The sequence below is a fragment of the Coregonus clupeaformis genome, chromosome 28 (assembly GCF_020615455.1).
Source record: "Coregonus clupeaformis isolate EN_2021a chromosome 28, ASM2061545v1, whole genome shotgun sequence".
Classification (NCBI taxonomy): domain Eukaryota; kingdom Metazoa; phylum Chordata; class Actinopteri; order Salmoniformes; family Salmonidae; genus Coregonus; species Coregonus clupeaformis.
In genome coordinates this window covers 28973233-28996400 of record NC_059219.1, presented here as the reverse complement: position 1 = coordinate 28996400, position 23168 = coordinate 28973233, and the positions used below count along the sequence as shown (strand labels likewise).

The 23168-nt window shown below is 43.3% G+C and overlaps 1 protein-coding gene across 1 annotated transcript in view; it reads left to right on the top strand.

Annotated features, from left to right (window-relative positions):
* LOC121543511 (receptor-type tyrosine-protein phosphatase U-like) overlaps positions 1 to 23168 on the top strand; it is a 433678-nt gene that overhangs the window by 276589 nt on the left and 133921 nt on the right. Inside the window, exons 7-12 of the mRNA XM_041853422.1 lie at positions 814 to 1107; positions 8278 to 8595; positions 11628 to 11737; positions 14657 to 14858; positions 18575 to 18677; positions 18906 to 19179. Of these exons, the coding sequence (XP_041709356.1) occupies positions 814 to 1107; positions 8278 to 8595; positions 11628 to 11737; positions 14657 to 14858; positions 18575 to 18677; positions 18906 to 19179 (1301 nt within the window). The remainder of the gene's footprint in view (positions 1 to 813; positions 1108 to 8277; positions 8596 to 11627; positions 11738 to 14656; positions 14859 to 18574; positions 18678 to 18905; positions 19180 to 23168) is intronic.

The following is a 23168-nucleotide window of genomic DNA, read 5'->3' as shown; positions in this document are numbered from 1 at the left end:
CATTTACATTTTAGTCATTTAGCAGACGCTCTTATCCAGAGCGACTTACAGTTAGTGAGTGCATACATTTTTTCATACTGGTCCCCCGTGGGAATCGAACCCACAACCCTGGCGTTGCAAGCGCCATGCTCTACCAACTGAGCTACACAGGACTACGGAATTAACATAATCAATAATGTTCCCTTTTCTACTCCAACACAACCTTCACTTAAATGTCCCAAAAACAACAACTTTCTTCACATAAATAAAGGAACACAAATACATTTATATCCAAATCCACATGTATATAGCCTCCCCACTGTTATTTTATTTGACTGCTGCTCTTTAATATTTTGTATTTTTGTATTTTTTACTCATCTATTTTTTACTTGACACTTATTTTTCTTAAAACTGCATTGTTGGTTAAGGGCTTGTAAGTAAGCATTTCACTGTAAGGTCTACACCTGTTGTATTAGGCGATTGTGGCAAATAAAATGTGATTTGATTTGATTTGTCCAATCTGCTATTTGAAACCTTGACCTGCTCACATTCTTCAGCCCCGTGGGGCTCAAACAAACCTGAGAGTTATAGATTTAGTAAAAGGAGGCCTATTTAGAGTAAAAGGATGAAAAAAGATGATAAGCATGTTGTAATAAGACTGATTAGTAATAGTACATAGTACTTATAAGTACAGTGGAATCCATTTCAACCGCTTCTGAACAAGATAGCCCTCAAATTTCACATAATGGATGGGAAAAATACAGCTACAGTGTATAGAAGCAATAATAACATTTAAATAACCTCATAGCCTTCTACCCTGTCTTCTTCCCACAGTTCCCCCCTCCCCTATCGCACCCCCACAGCTGCTGCGAGCGGGCTCCACATATCTGATCATCCAGCTCAACACCAACTCCATCCTGGGAGACGGCCCTATCATCAGGAAGGAGATTGAGTACCGGGCCAGCCAATCACCTTGGTCCGAGGTCCATGGGGTCAACATGGTCACCTACAAGCTGTGGCACCTGGACCCAGACACGGAGTATCACATAAGTGTGTTGCTGACCCGGCCCGGAGAGGGCGGCACCGGACCACCCGGACCACCTCTCGTCAGCAGGACTAAGTGTGCAGGTGAGGGTCTGGGCGGTGTGACGAGGTCTAGATAAGCTTGTTAGTATGAGACATTCTCATAGTTGGCCGTGTTTGGTAACACAGAATATTTTGGTAATACATGTTATTAACCACTTGCAAATTCTTGATAAAATCTTACCATACCATATCATATTTTTAAAGCCACATACACTTTGAATAGATTTGCAATTTTTATTGTAAGATCACTCTAGTTTTATGTGATATGTTTATAGTCTTGATAAATAGAGGGAAATGTATCACTCCTCTGTGGATTTTAACTCAGAAACCTCAGAAACGCTCCTTATATTTTTTTGTCATTTTAGAGAGGATATTTCCTCAGACAATTCAAAGTACAGATGCCCAACAGCTAGATGCTCACACTTTATTTAATCTCAGAGTAAGTGCTTCATTATATTGTTGAATTTGAAAAGTGGAATAACAGACCATCGACTGTGGTGATAATGTGGCAAAATTGTATTCCAGACTGAAACCCCTCTGTGAGATTGAGAGGTGGTGTTGTTCCTCAGATTTTTTTGTAAAAATATAATTTGTACTGGAAGAAAAACAACTAACACACACACACACATACACACCACACACACACATGCACACACACACACTCAGAACCACACAATTCATGCCTATTTCCTGTGGGCAGTTGTCCCATGTCTTCGACAGTCATCAGTCTTTAGTATGCCCAGCGGTCTCTTCCCACCACAAACCATCTCTCACACCCCTCCCCTCCCTGTTCCACCAACCACAGCCTCCATGTCCTCTCTCTAATGACACATTAAGCACACTCCCTTTTCCCAATAGCCACAGACACCACCTATTCATCAGTAAAATAGAGAGAGCCCACAGCCAGCTCTCACTGAAAAACACAGAGAAAAATATAAAATGAGAGGAAGTAGAGAAAGGATACACGAGGAAAAAATGATAATATTTTCAAAGAGATAGACAGGGAAAGAGGAGAGTGAATTTTATAGTTCTGAAGTGAGAGAGGATGCACACAATGTTCTAATGTAAATTACTTTCAGTGGCACCAATATTATCCTGTCTGAAGTTTCTGAATTTCAACCTCTGATATATTACATTTCATCCCACTGTGACATTAGCTTGTGCATCCATGTGTGTAGTTAAAAATGCCACTGTGTTTGCTTACCTGTTAAACAGAGCATTTAGATGCAATGGGGAGAACAAGTATTTGATACACTGCCGATTCTGCAGGTTTTCCTACTTACAAAGCATGTAGAGGTCTGTAATTTATATCATAGGTACACTTCAACTGTGAGAGATGGAATCTAAAACAAAAATCCAGAAAATCACATTGTATGATTTTTAAGTATTTAATTTGCATTTTATTGCATGACATAAGTATTTGATACATCAGAAAGCAGAACTTAATATTTGGTACAGAAACCTTTGTTTGCAATTACAAAGATCATACGTTTCCTGTAGGTCTTGACCAGGTTTGCACACACTGCAGCAGGGATTTTGGCCCACTCCTCCATACAGACCTTCTCCAGATCCTTCAGGTTTCGGGGCTGTCGCTGGGCAATACGGACTTTCAGCTCCCTCCAAAGATTTTCTATTGGGTTCAGGTCTGGAGACTGGCTAGGCCACTCCAGGACCTTGAGATGCTTCTTACAGAGCCACTCCTTAGTTGCCCTGGCTGTGTGTTTCGGGTCGTTGTCATGCTGGAAGACCCAGCCACGACCCATCTTCAATGCTCTTACTGAGGGAAGGATGTTGTTGGCCAAGATCTCGCGATACATGGCCCCATCCATCTTCCCCTCATTACGGTGCAGTCGTCCTGTCCCCTTTGCAGAAAAGCATCCCCAAAGAATGATGTTTCCACCTCCATGCTTCACGGTTGGGATGGTGTTTTTGGGGTTGTACTCATCCTTCTTCCTCCAAACACAGCGAGTGGAGTTTAGACCAAAAAGCTCTATTTTTGTCTCATCAGACCACATTACCTTCTCCCATTCCTCCTCTGGATCATCCAGATGGTCATTGGCAAACTTCAGACGGGCCTGGACATGCGCTGGCTTGAGCAGGGGGACCTTGCGTGCAGGATTTTAATCCATGACGGCGTAGTGTGTTACTAATGGTTTTCTTTGAGACTGTGTTCCCAGCTCTCTTCAGGTCATTGACCAGGTCCTGCCGTGTAGTTCTGGGCTGATCCCTCACCTTACTCATGATCATTGATGCCCCACGAGGTGAGATCTTGCATGGAGCCCCAGACCGAGGGAGATTGACCGTCATCTTGAACTTCTTCCATTTTCTAATAATTGCGCCAACATTTGTTGCCTTCTCACCAAGCTGCTTGCCTATTGTCCTGTAGCCCATCCCAGCCTTGTGCAGGTCTACAATTGTATCCCTGATGTCTTTACACAGCTCTCTGGTCTTGGCCATTGTGGAGACGTTGGAGTCTGTTTGATTGAGTGTGTGGACAGGTGTCTTTTATACAGGTAACGAGTTCAAACAGGTGCAGTTAATACAGGTAATAAGTGGAGAACAGGAGGGCTTCTTAAAGAAAAACTAACAGGTCTGTGAGAGCTGGAATTCTTACTGGTTGGTAGGTGATCAAATACTTATGTCATGCAATAAAATGCAAATGAATTACTTAAAAATCATACAATGTGATTTTCTGGATTTTTGTTTTAGATTCCGTCTCTCACAGTTGAAGTGTACCTATGATAAAAATTACAGACCTCTACATGCTTTGTAAGTAGGAAAACCTGCAAAATTGACAGTGTATCAAATACTTGTTCTCCCCACTGTAGGTGTATCATGGAAAATGTCGCCTGAATTAAGTTTGTCATGTTTTTTTCCTCCAGACAATTTGCATACCAGTGGCTACTAATAATATAATCTATAGTTTTGTCTTGGCAGTATAGTTCATGTTGGTGACTCCAAATAACTGTCTCAGATATCAAAGCTCAACCTCTTTCCCTGTAATTTCACCAGCTGTTGTTTTCACAACATACAATGCATTCGGAAAGCATTCAGACCCCTTGACTTTTCCCACATTCTTTTTACGTTACAGCCATATTCTAAAATGGATTAATAAATAAAACAATCCTCATCAATCTACACACAATACCCCATAATGACAAAGCGAAAACAGGTTTTTAGAAAATTCAGACCCTTTGATATGAGACTCGAATTTGAGCTCAGGCGCATCCTGTTTCCATTGATCATCCTTGAGATATTTCTACAACTTGATTGGAGTCCCCCTGTGGTAAATTCAATTGATTGGACATGATTTGGAAAGGCACATACCTGTCTATATAAGGTCCCACAGTTGACAGTGCATGTCAGAGCAAAAACCAAGCCATGAGGTCGAATGAATTGCCCGTAGAACTCCGAGACAGGATAAAACTGTGTCGAGGCACAGATATGGGGAATGGTACCAAAACAGTTCTGCAGCATTGAAGGTCCCCAAGAACACAGTGGCCTCCATCATTCTTAAATGAAAGAAGTTTGGAAACACCAAGACTCTTTCTAGAGCTGCCCGCCCGGCCAAACTGAGCAATTGGGGGAGAAGGGCCTTGGTCAGGGAGGTGACCAAGAACCTGATGGTCACTCTGACAAAGCTCCAGAGTTCTTCTGTGGAGATGGGAGAACCTTCCAGAAGGACAACCATCTCTGCAGCACTCCACCAATCAGGCATTTATGGTAGAGTGGCCAGACGAAGCCACTTCTCAGTAAAACACACATGACAGCCCGCTTGGAGTTTGCCAAAAGGCACCTAAAGGACTCTCAAACCATGAGAAACAAGGTCCTCTGGTCTGATGAAACCAAGATTTTTTCAGCAGCAGGGACTGGGAGACTAGTCAGGATCGAGGGAAAGATGAATGGAGTAAAGTACAGAGAGATCCTTGATGAAAACCTGCTCCAGAGCATTCAGACTGGGGCAAAGGTTCAACTTCCAACAGGACAACGCTCCTAAGCACACAGCCAAGACAACGCAGGAGTGTTTTCGGGACCAGTTTCTGAATGTCTTTGAGTGGCCCAGCCAGAGCCCCGACTTGAACACGATTGAACATCTCTGGAGAGACCTGGAAATAGCTGTGCAGCGACGCTCCCCATCCAACCTGTCAGAGCTTGAGAGGATCTGCAGAGAAGAATGGGAGAAACTCCCCAAATACAGGTGTGCCAAACTTGTAGCATCATACCCAAGAAGACTCGAGGCTGTAATCGCTGTCAAAGATGCTTCAACAAAGTATTGAGTAAAGGGTCTGAATATTTATGTAAATGTATTATTTCAGTTTTTTATTTTTAATAAATGTGCAAACATTTCTAAAAACCTGTTTTTTCTTTGTCATTATGGGGTATTGTGTGAAGATTGATAAGGGAAAAAAAACAATTTAATCAATTTTAGAATAAGGATGTAACGTAACAAAATGTGGAAAAAGTAAATGGGTCTGAATACTTTCGAAATGCACTGTAAGGGTTAGGTTGTTGTGCCTACTGGCTTGATCTGTTGGTGGCCTGATCCTGATTCACACACCTTCACATACCCCTCATCCATCTGGTGTATCTCACCATGTCCACCCTCCAGGAGTCTAATCACCACCTGGGCACCCTTGAGTTCCTCTGATCCCCGTCTCCCAGTCCAGCGCCCAGACCATCTGGTCCAGAACTCACACTGACCCCACACTTCATCATTGCATTTTGATCCTCCTCACCTTTGTTGGGCTGCTTAGGTCTAGGCATAAGGAAATATATGTTCTTGTCACAGTGGGGATCTCTGGGAGTGTGTTAATTAGCAGAGTGAACAGACGGGAGGCTTGGACCCTCTTGGTGTTCTTCTGACTAAAGTGAATTTCCTCTCCAAAAAAGAGTGTTGCCATGGACTGGGTATGTTCTGCTGTTCTGTGTGAACACCACCTCTCTTCCTGGCTGGCTCTGATCTATATAGTGGAGCCCAGGCATCCTCCTGTGGGTGCTGTAAAACTAATGGCCGTGAATGTGAACATGGTCTCCGCCCGCCTCTGATGGCCAGCCAGGTGTGCTTGATGAGCCATCACTGTGATTATCAGCAGGGCTGCATTATCGTAGCTCGAAGCCCCTCAAGTAAATCACAGAGGAGACAAGTTATTTCGTACCGCAGGTGGTCCCCAAACCACGTTAATAGGCTTCCACCAGCAGCTGGGTCACTGAGCCTTCTGGAGAGCCCCCTGCGACCAAACCTCTCTGCCAAGCGAGGGGCTTCATACCGGTGCCCGACTAAAATTAGGAACAGAACATTACAAGGGGTAATAAACCAGAAGCTCTCCCCTTCCTTTCCTCTCACTTCTATACCGTGAGGAACAAGCATGCCACTCTGGTCTCTGGGCCATGTTGGGGATGCTGCAACCCCTTTCCGAAGGGTGCCAGGGAGTGTGCGTTGCACACAGTCGAGCGTGGCATGCAGACAAATAGACTGGGCAAAGGGAAGGGTGTTGGCACAAAAGTCCACTTTGATGAAAATCCACAATGGGCACACTGTGGCCTCTTCAGTGTTTTTTTCATCAGCTCCTCAGTTAAAAGCCCCTCTTTATTTAGCTTTGAGACTGTGCAGACTATCAATTACACCATAAAGACAATCCTCAATCAGATTGTAGAATTGTTCAAACATTTCTTGCCGCGTCTAATGTACCACTACTTGCCCACACATTTTTCTGCTGTCACAGACTGATGTTCAGAACAATGCAGTGGTCATGTTTCCTTCTAGACCGAGATGCCAGCAAACAAATTAGGAAAGTAAACCGGTGACTGTGGAGACGCTTTAGTATAGATTGCCAGTGTCATGAAATTCTGCTTCAGGGAGAAAGATAATGAATACAAAGGGATAAATGGTTCAACTTCAGGGAGAGATATAATGAATAGAAAGGGATAAATGGATCAACTTCAGGGAGAGATATAATGAATGGAATGGGAAAAGGGATAAATATCCGCGAGGAAGAGGATGGCCTTTTGAGTGGTGAGTGTGTGCGTGTGCCTGTTTGTGCTCGTATGTGTTCTTGCAGACTTAGAGAGAGCACCTTTCAAATCCATATCCTTTGATTACTCCCTTTGTTCCTTCAAGCTTTCCCTCGCTCATCGATGCATTAGCTCCATTGTTTTAGTCCTCAGCACAAATAGCTGCAGTGAGAGAATAATCCCTTTGAGTGTGATAGTCAGTGCAGGAATGAAGACGGTGGCTGGTATTACCTTACTCTTCTCACTGCTGAGCACTCCGCTCCATATCTCCTCTGTCACTCTCACTCTCCTCCACCATTAGTCACGAATCCCTATTAAAAGAACAAAGCAATACAATACATTATGTGGAATATTGTTTGACAAAAAGTCATTGATTGTGTTAATAATGGGCTGTGACAAATGCCTCCATTGGTAGTGTGCTGCCTGAAAGTGTCCTTGGCTCACCCCTGCAGCCTGTATCTCTTACTGCAACACTGACTTCCTTGTGCCTTCAGGCATAGAGGCTTCTCAGTATCTCTGTATCCCTCTATCTGTCTATGCCGACGGAGGAATAGAAAGACAAGGCTGTAGTTCTCTCTGTTTGAGTCAAAGGAAAACAGGGTTGACCCCAAACCCGTCCACAATGACCCAGCAATAAAGATAACCGGTGGAATTGAACGCCCTTGGACAGCACTCTTAGTTTTGGTTCTGAATTTGGCCTCTGGGCATGGAACTATAGCGGACACTCAATTTGCTAGTTGACACGGAGGTGGGGACTGGCGGGGGTGTGACAGAGACCCGCAGCCTGTCCCATTAATTAGCGTAATTGGCACTAGTCCGTGCATGGCTGGCGGGTGACGTGGGTGTGCCGCGCCCACAGTTTCTCTCTGGCAGTAAAACTGTTGACCTCTATGATGGGACATGGTAGTGCCACATAGCTTGGATGAACAGCTTCCAACACATCGGCGTGACCGAGAGAACGTTGTCAGAACTTGTCACACATAGGAGCATCAGGGCTATTACTAAAGTATTTAATTAAAACATAAAGATTTCATAATTTACACTGTGTTTAAACAGTTTATATTTAACCTTTATTTAACCAGGTTAGTTTCTTGAGATAAAAATATATTTTTCAAAAGAAAACCTGGACCTAGTTGATAACTAGGCCTTCTCTCGCTCTTCCCTTCCCTTCCTCCCCCTGCCTTCCTCCCTCTCTGTTAGAACCCACGCGGGCCTTGCGAGGTCTCACAGCCTCAGAGATCCAGTCCAGGCAGCTGACCCTGCAGTGGGAGACGCTGGCCTACAACTTGACCCGCTGCCACACCTACTCTGTGTCACTGTGCTACCGCTATGCCACCGCAGGGGGCGGTGGAGGGCACAACACTACTGTGCGTGAGTGCCTGGCGGTGGAGCACAACGCCTCACGCTTCACCCTGCGCGACCTGCCGCCCTACCACTCCATCCACGTCCGTCTGGCACTTGCCAACCCTGAGGGCAAGAAGGAGGGTCGGGAGGTCACCTTCCAGACTGAAGAGGACAGTAAGTGATGGGAGAATGTTGGAGACCTATACTGTACGTAGGAGCTCATACAGGGTACATATTCATAGAAACCAGAATAACATGGGAGAATGTTGGAGACATAAAAAGGAACTGATACATACAGGGCACATATTCATAGATAGGAACCGTCTTGTGTTGAAGTGCCCTAATGCCAAAATAATATTTTTCAGTGGTGCAATATTCCAGTCTTGTCAGGCCAAAGTTCAGGTTGTCGGTTACTATTCATAAAAATGTGTGGCTGCTACTGAACACTGCTGGTACATTATATCAGTGCTTTTAGATGTACCTGATAGCCTGGCAAGGTCTATTGGCTGCCATCCAACCTCCTCACATGGCTGTCTACCTTCTAAATCCCTGCTTACCAGAGATCTGTGAGAAACACTTGGCTGTTTTAGTGACAGACTGTTCAGGGATCAATTTGGTAGTGTTGAAACTTCTGTGAGACCAAAATAACCCAAGGGAGTCATTCAAAACTTGTGTATTATCTCTGCTCTGCTCTAAATTCAAATTTGTGTTAACAAATTAACAAAAATAGTGCCGTTCAAATGGGGAAAAAATCTAGCTATCTATACAGTTGGGATTGATAACACTGGGTCAGTCAACATCAGCAGCTACAGTTTGATTGAAGGGATTCATAACTATCATGGTCCATCTCCTTTCCCATGCAGTCTCAGTATACTTGAATAAAAGCATTGTGACATCTCCAAGAGGCTGCATCAGCATACCAAAGGATCCGTCTCATTCTCAAATGAATATGAAATATTAATAATCATATCTGAGGCCCACCAGTAAGCCAAAGAGAACGGATTTCCCCCATATCTCCCAATATATATTCGTTTTGTGCCAAGGCAGCCAACAGCCTCTGTGCATTGCAGATGCCTGGCTGAAGGACAAATACATTTTTCCATGAAAAATAAACAAAACAAATGCACGGTTCTCACACCAAAGGGAGAAATAAAGAAAAGTGTGTGAGAGAGAGAACGAGAATGAGAGAGAAAGAGAGAGAGAGATACAGAAAAAAAGAGATACCTGTCAATTATAAACACACTCTTCAAAAGCTTTTAATCAGCAACTTTCTTTCCAAACTCTGTCACTACCGAAATAACACCAGACAGCTGTTTCCTCACAGGGCTGAATGGTTGTTGCTTTAGTCCCAGGGTAGATCCCTCTCCCCACACCACTCATCCACCCTGCACTCTACAAACACAGACTAATGGGGATTGTGGTCTGGAATAGAAAACCACAGAGCACAGAGGATACTATAAAAACAGTTAGCATTATTTTTATAGGGATGTGTCTAGGCCAGGCTTCCCCTGGTGTCCAGGCCAGACAGAGTTTTAACAGCATTCAGCATTTATACCAATGAATGTTGTCTTAAAAAAGATGAGAGAGGCCTGTAATTTTCATCATAAGTACACGTCAACTATGACAGACAATTTATTTGCAAATTATGGTGGAAAATAAGTATTTGGTCAATAACAAAAGTTTCTCAATACTTTGTTATATACCCTTTGTTGGCAATGACACAAGGTTTTCACTGGTATTTTGGCCCATTCCTCCATGCAGATCTCCTCTAGAGCAGTGATGTTTTGGGGCTGTCGCTGGGCAACACAGACTTTCAACTCCCTCCAAAGATTTTCTATGGGGTTGAGATCTGGAGACTGGCTAGGCCACTCCAGGACCTTGAAGCCACTCCTTCGTTGCCCGGGCGGTGTGTTTGGGATCATTGTCATGCTGAAAGACCCAGCCACGTTTCATCTTCAATGCCCTTGCTGATGGAAGGAGGTTTTCACTCAAAATCTCACGATACATGGCCCCATTCATTCTTTCCTTTACACGGATCAGTCGTCCTGGTCCCTTTGCAGAAAAACAGCCCCAAAGCATGATGTTTCCACCCCCATGCTTCACAGTAGGTATGGTGTTCTTTGGATGCAACTCAGCATTCTTTGTCCTCCAAACACGACGAGTTGAGTTTTTACCAAAAAGTTCTATTTTGGTTTCATCTCCCAATCCTCTTCTGGATCATCCAAATGCACTCTAGCAAACTTCAGACGGGCCTGGACATGTACTGGCTTAAGCAGGGGGACACGTCTGGCACTGCAGGATTTGAGTCCCTTGTGGCGTAGTGTGTTACTGATGGTAGGCTTTGTTACTTTGGTCCCAGCTCTCTGCAGGTCATTCACTAGGTCCCCCCGTGTGGTTCTGGGATTTTTGCTCACCGTTCTTGTGATCATTTTGACCCCACGGGGTGAGATCTTGCGTGGAGCCCCAGATCGAGGGAGATTATCAGTGGTCTTGTATGTCTTCCATTTCCTAATAACAGAGGAGCCTCTTAAAGAAGAAGTTACAGGTCTGTGAGAGCCAGAAATCTTGCTTGTTTGTAGGTGACCAAATACTTATTTTCCACCATAATTTGCAAATAAATTCATAAAAAATCCTACAATGTGATTTTCTGGATTTTTTTTCTCAATTTGTCTGTCATAGTTGACGTGTACCTATGATGAAAAGTACAGGCCTCTCTCATCTTTTTGAGTGGGAGAACTTGCACAATTGGTGGCTGACTAAATACTTTTTTCCCCCACTGTAATGTCACTGTCAGACTCAGTGCTCAAAGTAATGTCTTTAAGGGACTCTGCATCACGTAATATGAACCTCACCATCATGATGATAGTATGAACCTGATCAGTCTGAATTGACTGTAAGTACTTGTTATTTACTATAGTGGTTTTACTCAGTGGTTTTATATCCCCTAGTTTCTGATCCGTCAATCATCTCCTATTATCTTTGCTTGTACTCTCTCTGACTCTGGCCCTAACTATATACACTATGGTTAACACAAAATAGAGTCCTTTATGTCCAACATGATGCAGAATTCTCAGTTCTAAGGCTAACATTGTAAGAGAGACTCTGTGACATTGACCACAGAATATGATATTGACATTATGAGATGCTTGCCATGATATTACCGCTTCAATTTCCTGACCTGTGTGTGCGCTGCTTATTTCCCATAGTTCCCGGCGGCATCGCCCCTGAGTCGCTGACCTTCACCCCCCTGGAGGACATGATTTTCCTCAAGTGGGAGGAGCCAGTGGAACCCAACGGTCTCATCACCCAATACGAGGTAAGGATGCTTCAAACTCTGCTCGATGCCCTCCAATTATCTTCCTCTAAACATCTCCTCCCAAAGTCCTCAGGTTCACCCTCCTGACTCTCATATCATATTAGAGTTTGTAGGAATTGATTGGTGTAGTTTAGGTCAGCAAGTGCAGTGTCACAGGCATTGATTAGTACAGCTAAGTTCTAGGAGAGAAATGTCACAGAACTTTTCAAACAGAGAGTTTGAAACTGAAACAAGGACAGAACAATAAGCAGTCCCACCAACAACTTTACAGCTGTGTCATACAGTTAGCTATATTTTATAGGGGGCTGTTAATTGAGGTAATAGACACAACACAGCTGTTTGACGCTAAGAAAACAGGCAGAAGCTACAATATCAGCCGCTCTGTATGTGTGGTTGTGTATGGCATTTTTATACAAGCTCATAGTCCATCCCCAGAGCGCTCTGTTTCTCTCCACTCATCTAACAGTACATCTAGAGCTAGCAAATAGTCTGGAAAGTTAAGAAAAACGTTTATCAGCATATAGCACTGCCATGCATCATCACGTTAGTCTCACCCTAATTTATTAGCACTAATTTATTCATGCTAATTTTGGAGTAGGTCTCAGATGAAAATAGACCATTTGCAACGTTATTCTCGCTTTCTCCCTTTTGTCTTCACCTATGGTAGGGGCTCAGTACAGTATTACCTATACCAGCCTCAAGCCTTCCCCCAGCCCTCTCTCTTTCAATGTCGTCTCAAGGAGGATATTATTAAATGGGATTTGTGGTTTGACATGTAAAGAGGAGGCAGGGATGGATTTTCTCCCCGTAGCATCCTGAGCTAACAAAGAGAGCTTTAGACGGAGCAATAGAAGAAATCCTCTTCATTTCTCTCCCATTAAAGCATTAACCAGTCTCCCTGAGCCCATCGACCGCCACGACTCCAGCCTCACAAGCCCCTTCTTGGTCCTCTTTGCTCTTTCTGGAGGCTATTATCGACTTTTATATATATATATTTTTTTATGTGTGTGTACTGTGTACAGTCATTGGCTGTCTTCACAGTTACCACACCTGCATGGGCATATCGTGCTCTTAAAATTATCTGCATAGTCAATAGTTTGGTTCAAGTCAAGTCAGTGGGAAGCGAGGCGTGTCTGTGTCATTTAACATTCCCAGTTTTTACATTCCTCTCTGATGCCACATGGGTGGAATCCCATAAGACAGTTTGACTGGGTGGGAAAAAGTTGATTCCAACAGCATCAATATTTCACACAGAACACATTTCCACATTAGCATGAATGTCCTTCAGGCTTGGCCATTATGAATGAATTAGCAAGCTAAACAAAATCATTAGCCTCTTGTTATTGTGCAACCCGCAGGTTGTGAAATCTGTAAACATACAAAACAACAACGGTTTGATAATGATTCCACTTTCATGACAAAATAACAATATTACACTGGACTGCATCACATACGTTGCTGCTACTATTTCCTATCTGTCACTTTATTCCTGGTTATTTTAAAAAATATATTTATTTAACCTTTATTTAACCAGGTAAGCCAGTTGAGAACAAGTTCTCATTTACAACTGCGACCTGGCCAAGATATAAAACAGTGCGATAAAAACAACAACACAGAGTTACATATGGGGTAAAACAAAACATAAAGTCAAAAATACAACAGAAAATATATATATATACAGTGTGTGCAAATGTAGCAAGTTATGGAGGTAAGGCAATAAATAGGCTATAGTGCAAAATAATTACAATATAGGGATGATTTCAGATGGGCTGTGTACAGGTGCAGTGATCGGTAAGGTGCTCTGACAACTGATGCTTAAAGTTAGTGAGGGAGATAAGAGTCTCCAGCTTCAGATATTTTTGCACTTCGTTCCAGTCATTGGCAGCAGAGAACTGGAAGGAATGGCGGCCAAAGGAGGTGTTGGCTTTGGGGATGACCAGTGAGATATACCTGCTGGAGCGCATACTACGGGTGGGTGTTGCTATGGTGACCAATGAGCTAAGATAAGGCGGGGATTTGCCTAGCAGTGATTTATAGATGGCCTGGAGCCAGTGGGTTTGACGACGAACATGTAATGAGGACCAGCCAACAAGAGCGGACAGGTCACAGTGGTGGGTAGTGTATGGGGCTTTGGAGACAAAACGGATGGCACTGTGATAGACTACATCCAATTTGCTGAGTAGAGGGTTGGAGGCTATTTTGTAAATGACATCGCCAAAGTCAAGGATCGGTAGGATAGTCAGTTTTAAGAGGGCATGTTTGGCAGCTTGAGTGAAGGAGGCTTTGTTGCGAAATAGGAAGCCGATTCTGGATTTAACTTTGGATTGGAGATTCTTAATGTGAGTCTGGAAGGAGAGTTTACTGTCTAACCAGACACCTAGGTATTTGTAGTTGTCCACATACTCTAGGTCAGACCCGTCGAGAGTAGTGATTCTAGTCGGGTGGGCGGGTGCCAGCAGCGTTCGATTGTTATATGTACATATCTACCTCAATTACCTTGTACCCCTGCACATCGACTCGGTACTGGTACCCCTTGTATATAGCCAAGTTATTGTTGCTCATTGTGCATCTATTATTACTTTTATTATTACATGTTTTACTTTTCTATTATTTTTCTATTTTCTTTTTCTCTGCATTGTTGGAAAGGGCCAGTAAGTAAGCATTTCACTGTTAGTACACACCTGTTGTTTACGAAGCATGTGATTCATCTTTTTAATTATTATTTTGATTTGCAAAGCAAAATGACCAATCAGTACATTGCAGACCAGCAGCACAATTTTCAAAGTCAGATGTGAATCCTCAGAGAAAATCTATTGAACAAAAGTTAAAGGATCGTTGCTCCACAAAGTAAATAACTCATGCTCTTAGAAGTAATTGCAGTATAAACCATAATGGTGTCTTTTTTTTATTTGACCACAGATCAGCTACCAGACTATTGAGTCGTCTGACCCGGGCATCAACGTGCCAGGACCTAGGAGAACAGTGTCGAAGCTGAGGAACGAGACCTATCACATGTTCTCCAACCTTCACCCTGGCACCACATATCTGATTTCTGTCCGCGCCCGCACAACCAAGGGCTTCGGCCAGACTGCCCTAACTGAGATCACCACCAACATTTCTGGTGAGCATCGGTGTGTGTGTGCACTCTTCCTGGGGTCCAGTAACATTAAGGCAGTTATATACAATTTAAAATATTACATGACATTACATTTCATAACACTTTTCACAACACATTAAGTGCGTTCCCTCAGGCCACAACTCTACCATCCCATATCTACAATACAAAATCCATGTGTACGTGTGTGTAGAGTGCGTTTCCATGTGTGTGTGTCATGTCAACCTTTGTACCTAGCTTGGATCAAAGTTGAACATCAACTGCCTGAAGGAGATAACAGGAGTCTTTAAATACACTATATATACAAAAGTATGTGGACACCCCTTCAAATTGGTGGATTCGGTAAAAGTCATCTGTCCTCGGTTGCAACACTCACTACCGAGTTCCAAACTACCTCTGGAAGCAACGTCAGCACAATAACTGTTCGTCAGGAGGGTCATGAAATGGGTTTCCATATGGAATCATGTAGTAACCAAAAAACTGTTAAACAAATCAAAATATATTTTATATTTGAGTTTCTTCAAATAGCCACCCTTTGCCTTGATGACCGCTTTGCACACTCTTGGCATTCTCTCAACCAGCTTCATGAGGTGTAGTTCCCACCGTAAAGCATGGAAGAGGAGGTGTTATGGTGTGGGGGTGCTTTGCTGGTGACACTGTCTGTGATTTATTTAGATTCGGCTATTTTAGCCACACCCGTTGCTGACAGGTGTATAAGATCGAGCACACAGCCATGCAATCTCCATAGACAAATATTGGCAGTAGAATTGCCTTACTGAAGAGCTCAGTGACTTTCAACGTGGCACCGTCATAGGATGCCACCAGTTCGTCAAATGTCTGCCCTGCTAGAGCTGCCCCCAGTCAACTGTAAGTGCTGTTATTGTGAAGTGGAAATGTCTAGGAGCAGCAACGGCTCAACCGCGAAGTGGTAGGCCACACAAGCTCACAGAACGGCACCACCGAGTGCTGAAGCGCGTAGCGCGTAAAAATCATCTGTCCTCGGTTGCAACACTCACTACCGAGTTCCAAACTGCCTCTGGAAGCAATGTCAGCACAAGAACTGTTCGTCAGGAGCGTCAGGATATGGGTTTCCATGGCCGAGCAGCCGCACACAATCCTAAGATCGGCTAGAGTGGTGTAAAGCTCGCCACTATTGGACTATTGGAAACGCGTTCTCTGGAGTGATGAATCACACTTCACCATCTGGCATTCCGACAGACAAATCTGGGTTTGGCGGATGCCAGGAGAATGCTACCTGCCCGAATGCGTAGTGCCAACTGTAAAGTTTGGTGGAGGAGGAATAATGGTCTGGGGCTGTTTTTCATGGTTCAGGCTAGGCCCCTTAGTTCCAGTGAAGGGAAATCTTAACGCTACAGCATACTGTACAATGACATTCTAGACAATTCTGTGCTTCAAACTTTGTGGCAACAGTTTGGGGAAAGCCCTTTCCTGTTTCAGCATGACAATGCCCCGTGCACAAAGTGAGGTCCATACAGAAATGGTTTGTCGAGATCGGAATGGAAGAACTTGACTGGCCTGCACAGAGCCCTGACCTCAACCCCATCGAACGCCTTTGGGATGAATTAGAAAACCGACTGCCAGCCAGGCCTAATCGCCCAACATCAGTGCCCGACCTCACTAATGCTTATGGCTGAATGGAAGCAAATCCCCGCAGCAATGTTCCAACATCTAGTGGAAAGCTTTCCCAGAAGAGTGGAGGCTATTATAGAAGCAAAGGGGGGACCAACTCCATATTAATGCCCAGGATTTTGGAATGAGATGTTCGACGAGCAGGTGTCCATATACTTTTGGTCATGTAGTGTATGTCTGAAGGGTGTTACAGCAATATGTTAATTGATGTTGCACATGGCTATAATCACAACTCCTCTGGGTCTCAAGTGAATGTTGTGAGATAGACTAATTCATTCCTATGTATCCATCAGTGGAAAAATACCAATGACATGCCCTCTTCTATATGGTGTCTGTCTCCCATCATTTGCATAGATTCCCAATACTGCAGTCTCTCTATCTGAGGTAAGGTATCTCACTGAAGACTGTTGTCTGTGCTCGTGCAGTTGTGTAGTTAGCTATAGTAGGTTTCACTCACTCTGTGCTTTTATTAGGGTCTGAAATGTGACTTTCAACCTCAGTTGCTTTATCCTCTTGCAGTGGCAAAACAACTCCTCCAAGAATATAAGTACTACCACTCCCATCCTCTCAAAAGGAGTGACACCCTGTCATCGCGCACAACAAAGCACAAAGAGCAGAGGGGAAACAAGGATTGTTATGTGTAAGGATAGATGCAGTGCTATCTTCATGGGACCATGCAGCATCTCCCAGCTGAGAGAAAGACAGACTCTGAGCTCATTACTGAAGAAGGAAATCCACCCCTGGTGTTCCATTCACTTTTAATTATGCATGTTTCCCTGTGTAAAAAGGCAGGAATAAAAACACCTCAGAGGAAACCTCAGTGCAGCTCACTCTCTCTCTCTCTCTCTCTCTCTCTCTCTCTCTCTCTCTCTCTCTCTCTTTCTATGAGTGTGTCTCCACGCAAAGGAGAATACTGAGAGTTTTTAATTATAGATTTACTGCTCAATCACTCCTTGGTGGCTGTATGTCAGACAGGGACCTGCTGGCATGTGGCCAGAGAGAGAGTCCAAAAGCCATTATGTATCATCCTCCCCCTCCATACCCCCTCTACTGGCCTACAGTGCAGAACAGCAGAACATTCACTTGTACTGAGCATCATTCATTGCTACACTGACAACTAGCTTATAGCGCTTATAACGAACTCAACATACTGTACGTGCACCCCTACTAAGACAGCCAGAGAGCCTGCCGTCTACAGTCTACACTCTTCCAGAGTGAACTACCACAGAGCACACTCTGAACTGTACACAACCCTCAAGCTAATTCTTATTTTATCTCCATTGAGCTTACTCCAATAAACCCCCTCAAAACCTACTCCCAACCGACCAACACCTTACTGAAATCAAACACCTCACAGACTCTTCGTAGCACGCTAGAGCTTTTATGTTGCGTGTGAATAAAATAAACACACGCACACATTAAACGCCTCACTTTAATTGAAGGCAGCTTATTCAGCTAGCTGCAATTTTCCAAACCCTCTTTTTTTAATACCATAATCATTGATTCCTCCGTAATAGTTTGCCTTTCCTCCCCCTCACTAATTGACTATGGATATTAAAGACACGCCGTGCAGAGGGAGGCATCTCCTGGGAGAAACGCAGCTTCGGCCAAATCCCTTTAAATGAGAAGCTCCTTCTATATGTCCTGCACTTCCAGGACTTTAAATTGCACTCGGTATCCAAGACAACCAATACATAGGGAAATTCGGGAGGGACATTTCTGAGGGAATGGTGACATTGTTTTGTGGATATTCAATTGACTGTCAGTTTCACAAGAGTTGATGGGGCTGCAGACCTTTTATGAGAGAATAGGGAAAGAGGCTGTGTGTTTATTAGATAGGATGTGTGGATAGACACAGCTCAGCTGGTTTTAAAGGGGACTGATGAAGGATATGTCTGTGTGTGTGTGTGTGTATGTCTGCGTGTGTGTGTCTGCATGTGAGTGTGTGGCGTGAGAGTATGTGTGTGAGTGTGTGTTAGAGCATGTATATGTGCGCGCATGTATATTATCTTGGTCAGTCTATTTGCTATATAATATAACTTTGTCTGTACTCCTGTGCCCTGTCTCTTCAGCTCCAATGTTTGACTATGGAGACATGCCGTCCCCTCTGAGTGAAACAGAGAGCACGATCACTGTGTTGCTTCGCCCCGCCCTGGGCAGGGGAGCACCCGTCAGGTGAGAACACAACAGCAACAGACACACACAGACATGTACACACAGAGAACATTGTTCATAGTGACATTTACATTGCAATACATAGATATTTAAGATTTATAGACATTTTGATGTCACATTTACAGCACATACATATTATTTGCCAATGCCCCCATATGATCAAATTTAATGAGAAACATCTTACAATAATTAATACCAACCTTTTGTATTGTGACCTGTCTCTACCAGTAAGTACCAGGTTGTGGTAGAGGAGGAGAGTGGCAGGAAGGTGAAGAGGGAACTGGGGGTTCAGGACTGTTACCCTCTGCCCATGTCCCACGGGGATGCTCAAGCCAGAGGGACCCCCCACTACTACACGGCCGAGCTGCCCCCCAGCAGCCTGCCTGAAGCCAGCCCCTTCACTGTGGGGGACAACCACACCTACAATGGCTACTGGAACACCCCGCTGGACCCCCGCAAGAGCTACCTCGTCTACTTCCAGGCAATGAGCAACTTCAGAGGGGTGAGTACAGGGCTTGAAGAAGGCTGTGGCTGATTTCTAGATCAACCCCTAGCCCCTAGGCGATCTGAGAGTATGGGTAGGTAAGCAATAGGTCGTTATCAATTAAACGTCACAATACGGTTTAGAACGTTCGATATTGCTGCTGGGAGACCCCCAGCTCCTTTAAAACCATTGAAAACTATGTGCCGTTTTTAAGGGATTTTTAAATAAATGTTATAACTAATTGGTTTTAATATCATCACCTCTTGAAGAGCATAGTCAGAACTACACATTTCCGATGATTCCACATTTAACTCTATCATCAGAGTTTTACGACAAGTAACGCATGCTTTTCAAGATAGGTAAACATGCACTGTATATTCAGATACGTGAGGGTAGCCTATCCATTTGGCATATAGCTAGCTAGCTAAGCAAACAATGTGTCATTTAGCTTGCTTAATCAGAGATTAGGCTTTTCGAAAGAGTTTGGCATGGGCAAATCACTTGTCAGAAAGCTTAAGAGACACGGCGTGGCTAATCTCAGTGCGAAGGCTCCCGGTGAGAGCAATAGTCCAATGGAGCTGTTATGTTAAAACAAAAAAATGCCTAATGCCATCATGTACTGATTATGAAACACTTCAACACTTATTATTAGAATGTAGCAGATCAAAGGAAATCTGGGAACAAATGCAAGATATTGGAGTCACTTTTCAAGTCAAACCAAATACCATACTGAATGGGAAAATATATGGAACACTTAAAGAGATCTATAAAGAACTTTTTTGCCTCATCATATGTGTAGTGAATGCACAAATATGGAAAACCCAATGCCGAATGACAATTGAAAATGTCTTGATTCCCAGCCAAACAGTTTTTAAACAAATTAGAACGGAACTGAAAAGGAGAAGAACCAACGAAATGAGGAGGGGACAACGGGAAGTTCTTAACATTTGATTTAGAAACAAACAAAAAAAAATATATATATATATACACTACCAGTCAAAAGTTTGGACACACCTACTCATTCAAGGGTTTTTCTTTATTTGTACTATTTTTTACATTGTAGAATAATAGTGAAGACATCAAAACTATGAAATAGCACATATGGAGTCATGTAGTAACCAAAAAAGTGTTAAACAAATCAAAATATATTTCAACCCAATTGAGATGGTTTGGGATGAGTCGGACCGCAGTGTAGGAAAAGCAAGTGCTCAGCATATGTGGGAACTCCTTCAAGACTGTTGGAAAAGTATTCCAGGTGAAGCTGGTTGAGAGAACGCCAAGAGTGTGCAAAGCTGTCATCAAGGCAAAGGGTGGTTACTTTGAAGAATCTCAAATATAAAATATATTTTGATTTGTTTAACTATTTTTTGCTTACTACATGATTCCATATGTGTTATTTCATAGTTTTGATATCTTCACTATTATTCTACAATATAGATAATAGTAAAAATAAAGAAAATCCTTGAATGAGTAGGTGTGTCTAAACTTTTGTCTGGTACTGTATATATAATTTAAATGTGATGTAACTTACAATGTATGATATTAATCCAGTTTACAAATAATAAAGATGTGGCCTCCCGAGTGGCGCAGCGGTCTAAGGCCTTGAGGCGTCACTACAGCCCCGGGTTCGATCCCAGGCTGTGTCACAGCCGGCCATGACCGGGAGACCCATGAGGCGGCGCACAATTGGCCCAGCATCGTCCGGGTTAGGGGAGGGTTTGGCCGGCCGGGATTACCTTCTCCAATCGCGCTCTAGCGACTCCTTGTGGTGGGCCAGGCGCCTGCAAGCTGACTTCGGTTGCCAGCTGGACGGTGTTTCCACCGACACATTGGTGCGGCTGGCTTCCGGGTTAAGCGAGCAGTGTGTCAAGAAGCAGTGCGGCTTGGCAGGGTCGTGTTTCAGAGGACGCATGGCTCTCGACCTTCGCTTCTTCCGTGTCCGTAGGGGAGTTGCAGCGATGGGACAAGACAGTAACTACCAATTGGGATGTAGCTCAGTTGGTTGAGCATGGCGTTTGCAACGCCAGGGTTGTGGGTTTGATTCCCACGGGGGGGGCAGTAAAAAAAATAAAATATACTAAATAATAATGTATGCACTCACTAACTGTAAGTCGCTCTGGATAAGAGCGTCTGCTAAATGACTAAAATCTAAATGTAATTGGATATCCCGAAATTTGGGGGGATAAAAGGGGTAATTTTAAAAACACTTTTTTAAAATAATAATAAAGATAATATTAATAATAATAACGCCTGATCATCTTTTTAAAAAGCAACAAAACAAAGTAACAAAACAAGAAATTATGCAAACATCTGATTGCATTTCATGAAAGAGAAAAGAAACAGAGAAATGTGTTTTAAAAGCTGATCTTGTTTTCAAATGTATAGTCGTCTGTCGGACTACTGTCATCCCCACTATAGATGGCAAGCAAATCAAACAATATTTGGGTATAGCCATCTAGTTTATCCCCTGAAAGTTAGCTTGTTAACTAGCCATATTGACGTGATATGTTATTAGCTAGCAAACCAATTTGACATGGTCCATCAATCAATGTAGGATGACTGCCAGCAGCAATCGTGATTAAACACTCTTAAAAACAATGGGGATAATGTTCGCTAACTTTGCTAGGTAGGCCTACGTTGGTTGGAGAAAAAAGTACACTAGGTCTACTTAACACTATGTTTTGCCAACTGTGTAAAGTTTCTACCAGTAGCTTGCAAACTAAACATTATAATATCAACTAACAGTACATCGGCAAATGCACCCTTCTGTTGCTTGACAGGCAGAGCCCACAAAGGATAGGAAATTAACCTAAACCACTCATACTTGTCAGGTAAAGCTCACATGTATTTTATATCACTCAAATATCCAATTAATGGTGGCCAATATTGAGAGATATCCTCACGTATCTGAAATTACATGATCAATTGATGTTTACTGATCATTACTGATTGTTTTGCATGGAATAATCTGAAATGTGTAGTTCTGACTATGCTCGTCAAGAGGTGATGTTACAATTAAATAGTTAACATTTGTTTAACAATCCATTGAAATGGCAGGCAGTTGTCAATGGTTTTAGAGGAGCTGGGGGTCTCCTTGCCTCCCAGCAGGCAAATCGAACGCTCTGCACCTTATTGTGACATTTTATTGATAACGACCTGCTTGCTTCAGTTGCTAATTGGCTGGGTGGAAATTTTGCCCAATTGCTTACACTTATCCAATCCTTTCAGATCCACAGAATCTGAAAATGTAGTATTTTTCTAACTTCCATTGTCCTCCAAGACTGGCTGAATATATATCCCATACTGTATGCCAGGCTTGAAAGAGCAGGGGAAATTACCTCCTTTAGGATATGAAAATATTTGTGGTGTGAAATGTGCTTGTTGGAAGGGATTATTATTATTTATTTATTTGCCTGGATTGGCATGGTCCCTAGCTGGAATCCATGTATCTGAATGTGTCCAGTGCTTTGATTCGATGCACAACATACAAAGGGTGTCAGGGACAGGGAATTACTTGTGCACATTACTTCCAGCTAGTAAATCTGTGATTAGCTGGTATTACTCAGAGAGACAACAAAGAGACAAGTGGGCTCTCCTTTTCTCTCCCCCCCACATTATCCCTCCCTACATTCTCTGTCCTTTCCCTCTCCCTTTTTTCATCCCTCTGCTACTGGCCTTATCCATTCCCTCATCCCTCACTTCTTCTCCTCTATCTACTCCATTCTTCTCTCTTTTATTCCAAATCAGTGGAGACTCGTTAAACCCTGTGACTAATAGGATCCTTAGTAGGGGAAGATCCGGATCCTGATCCAGCAGGGTTTTATTCCAGACCACAATCATCTGTTCCTGTTCTCTCACTCCACTGCTCCTCTCCTGCCCAAATAAAGCTGCAGTAGTCCCAATCATACACCAAGGAAGCCCCATTATCAGTCCAAACTGCCATTACAGGATCCCACTATCTGGTAGAGACAATTAGTTAGGGATAATTGGACACAGGTGCAGATGAT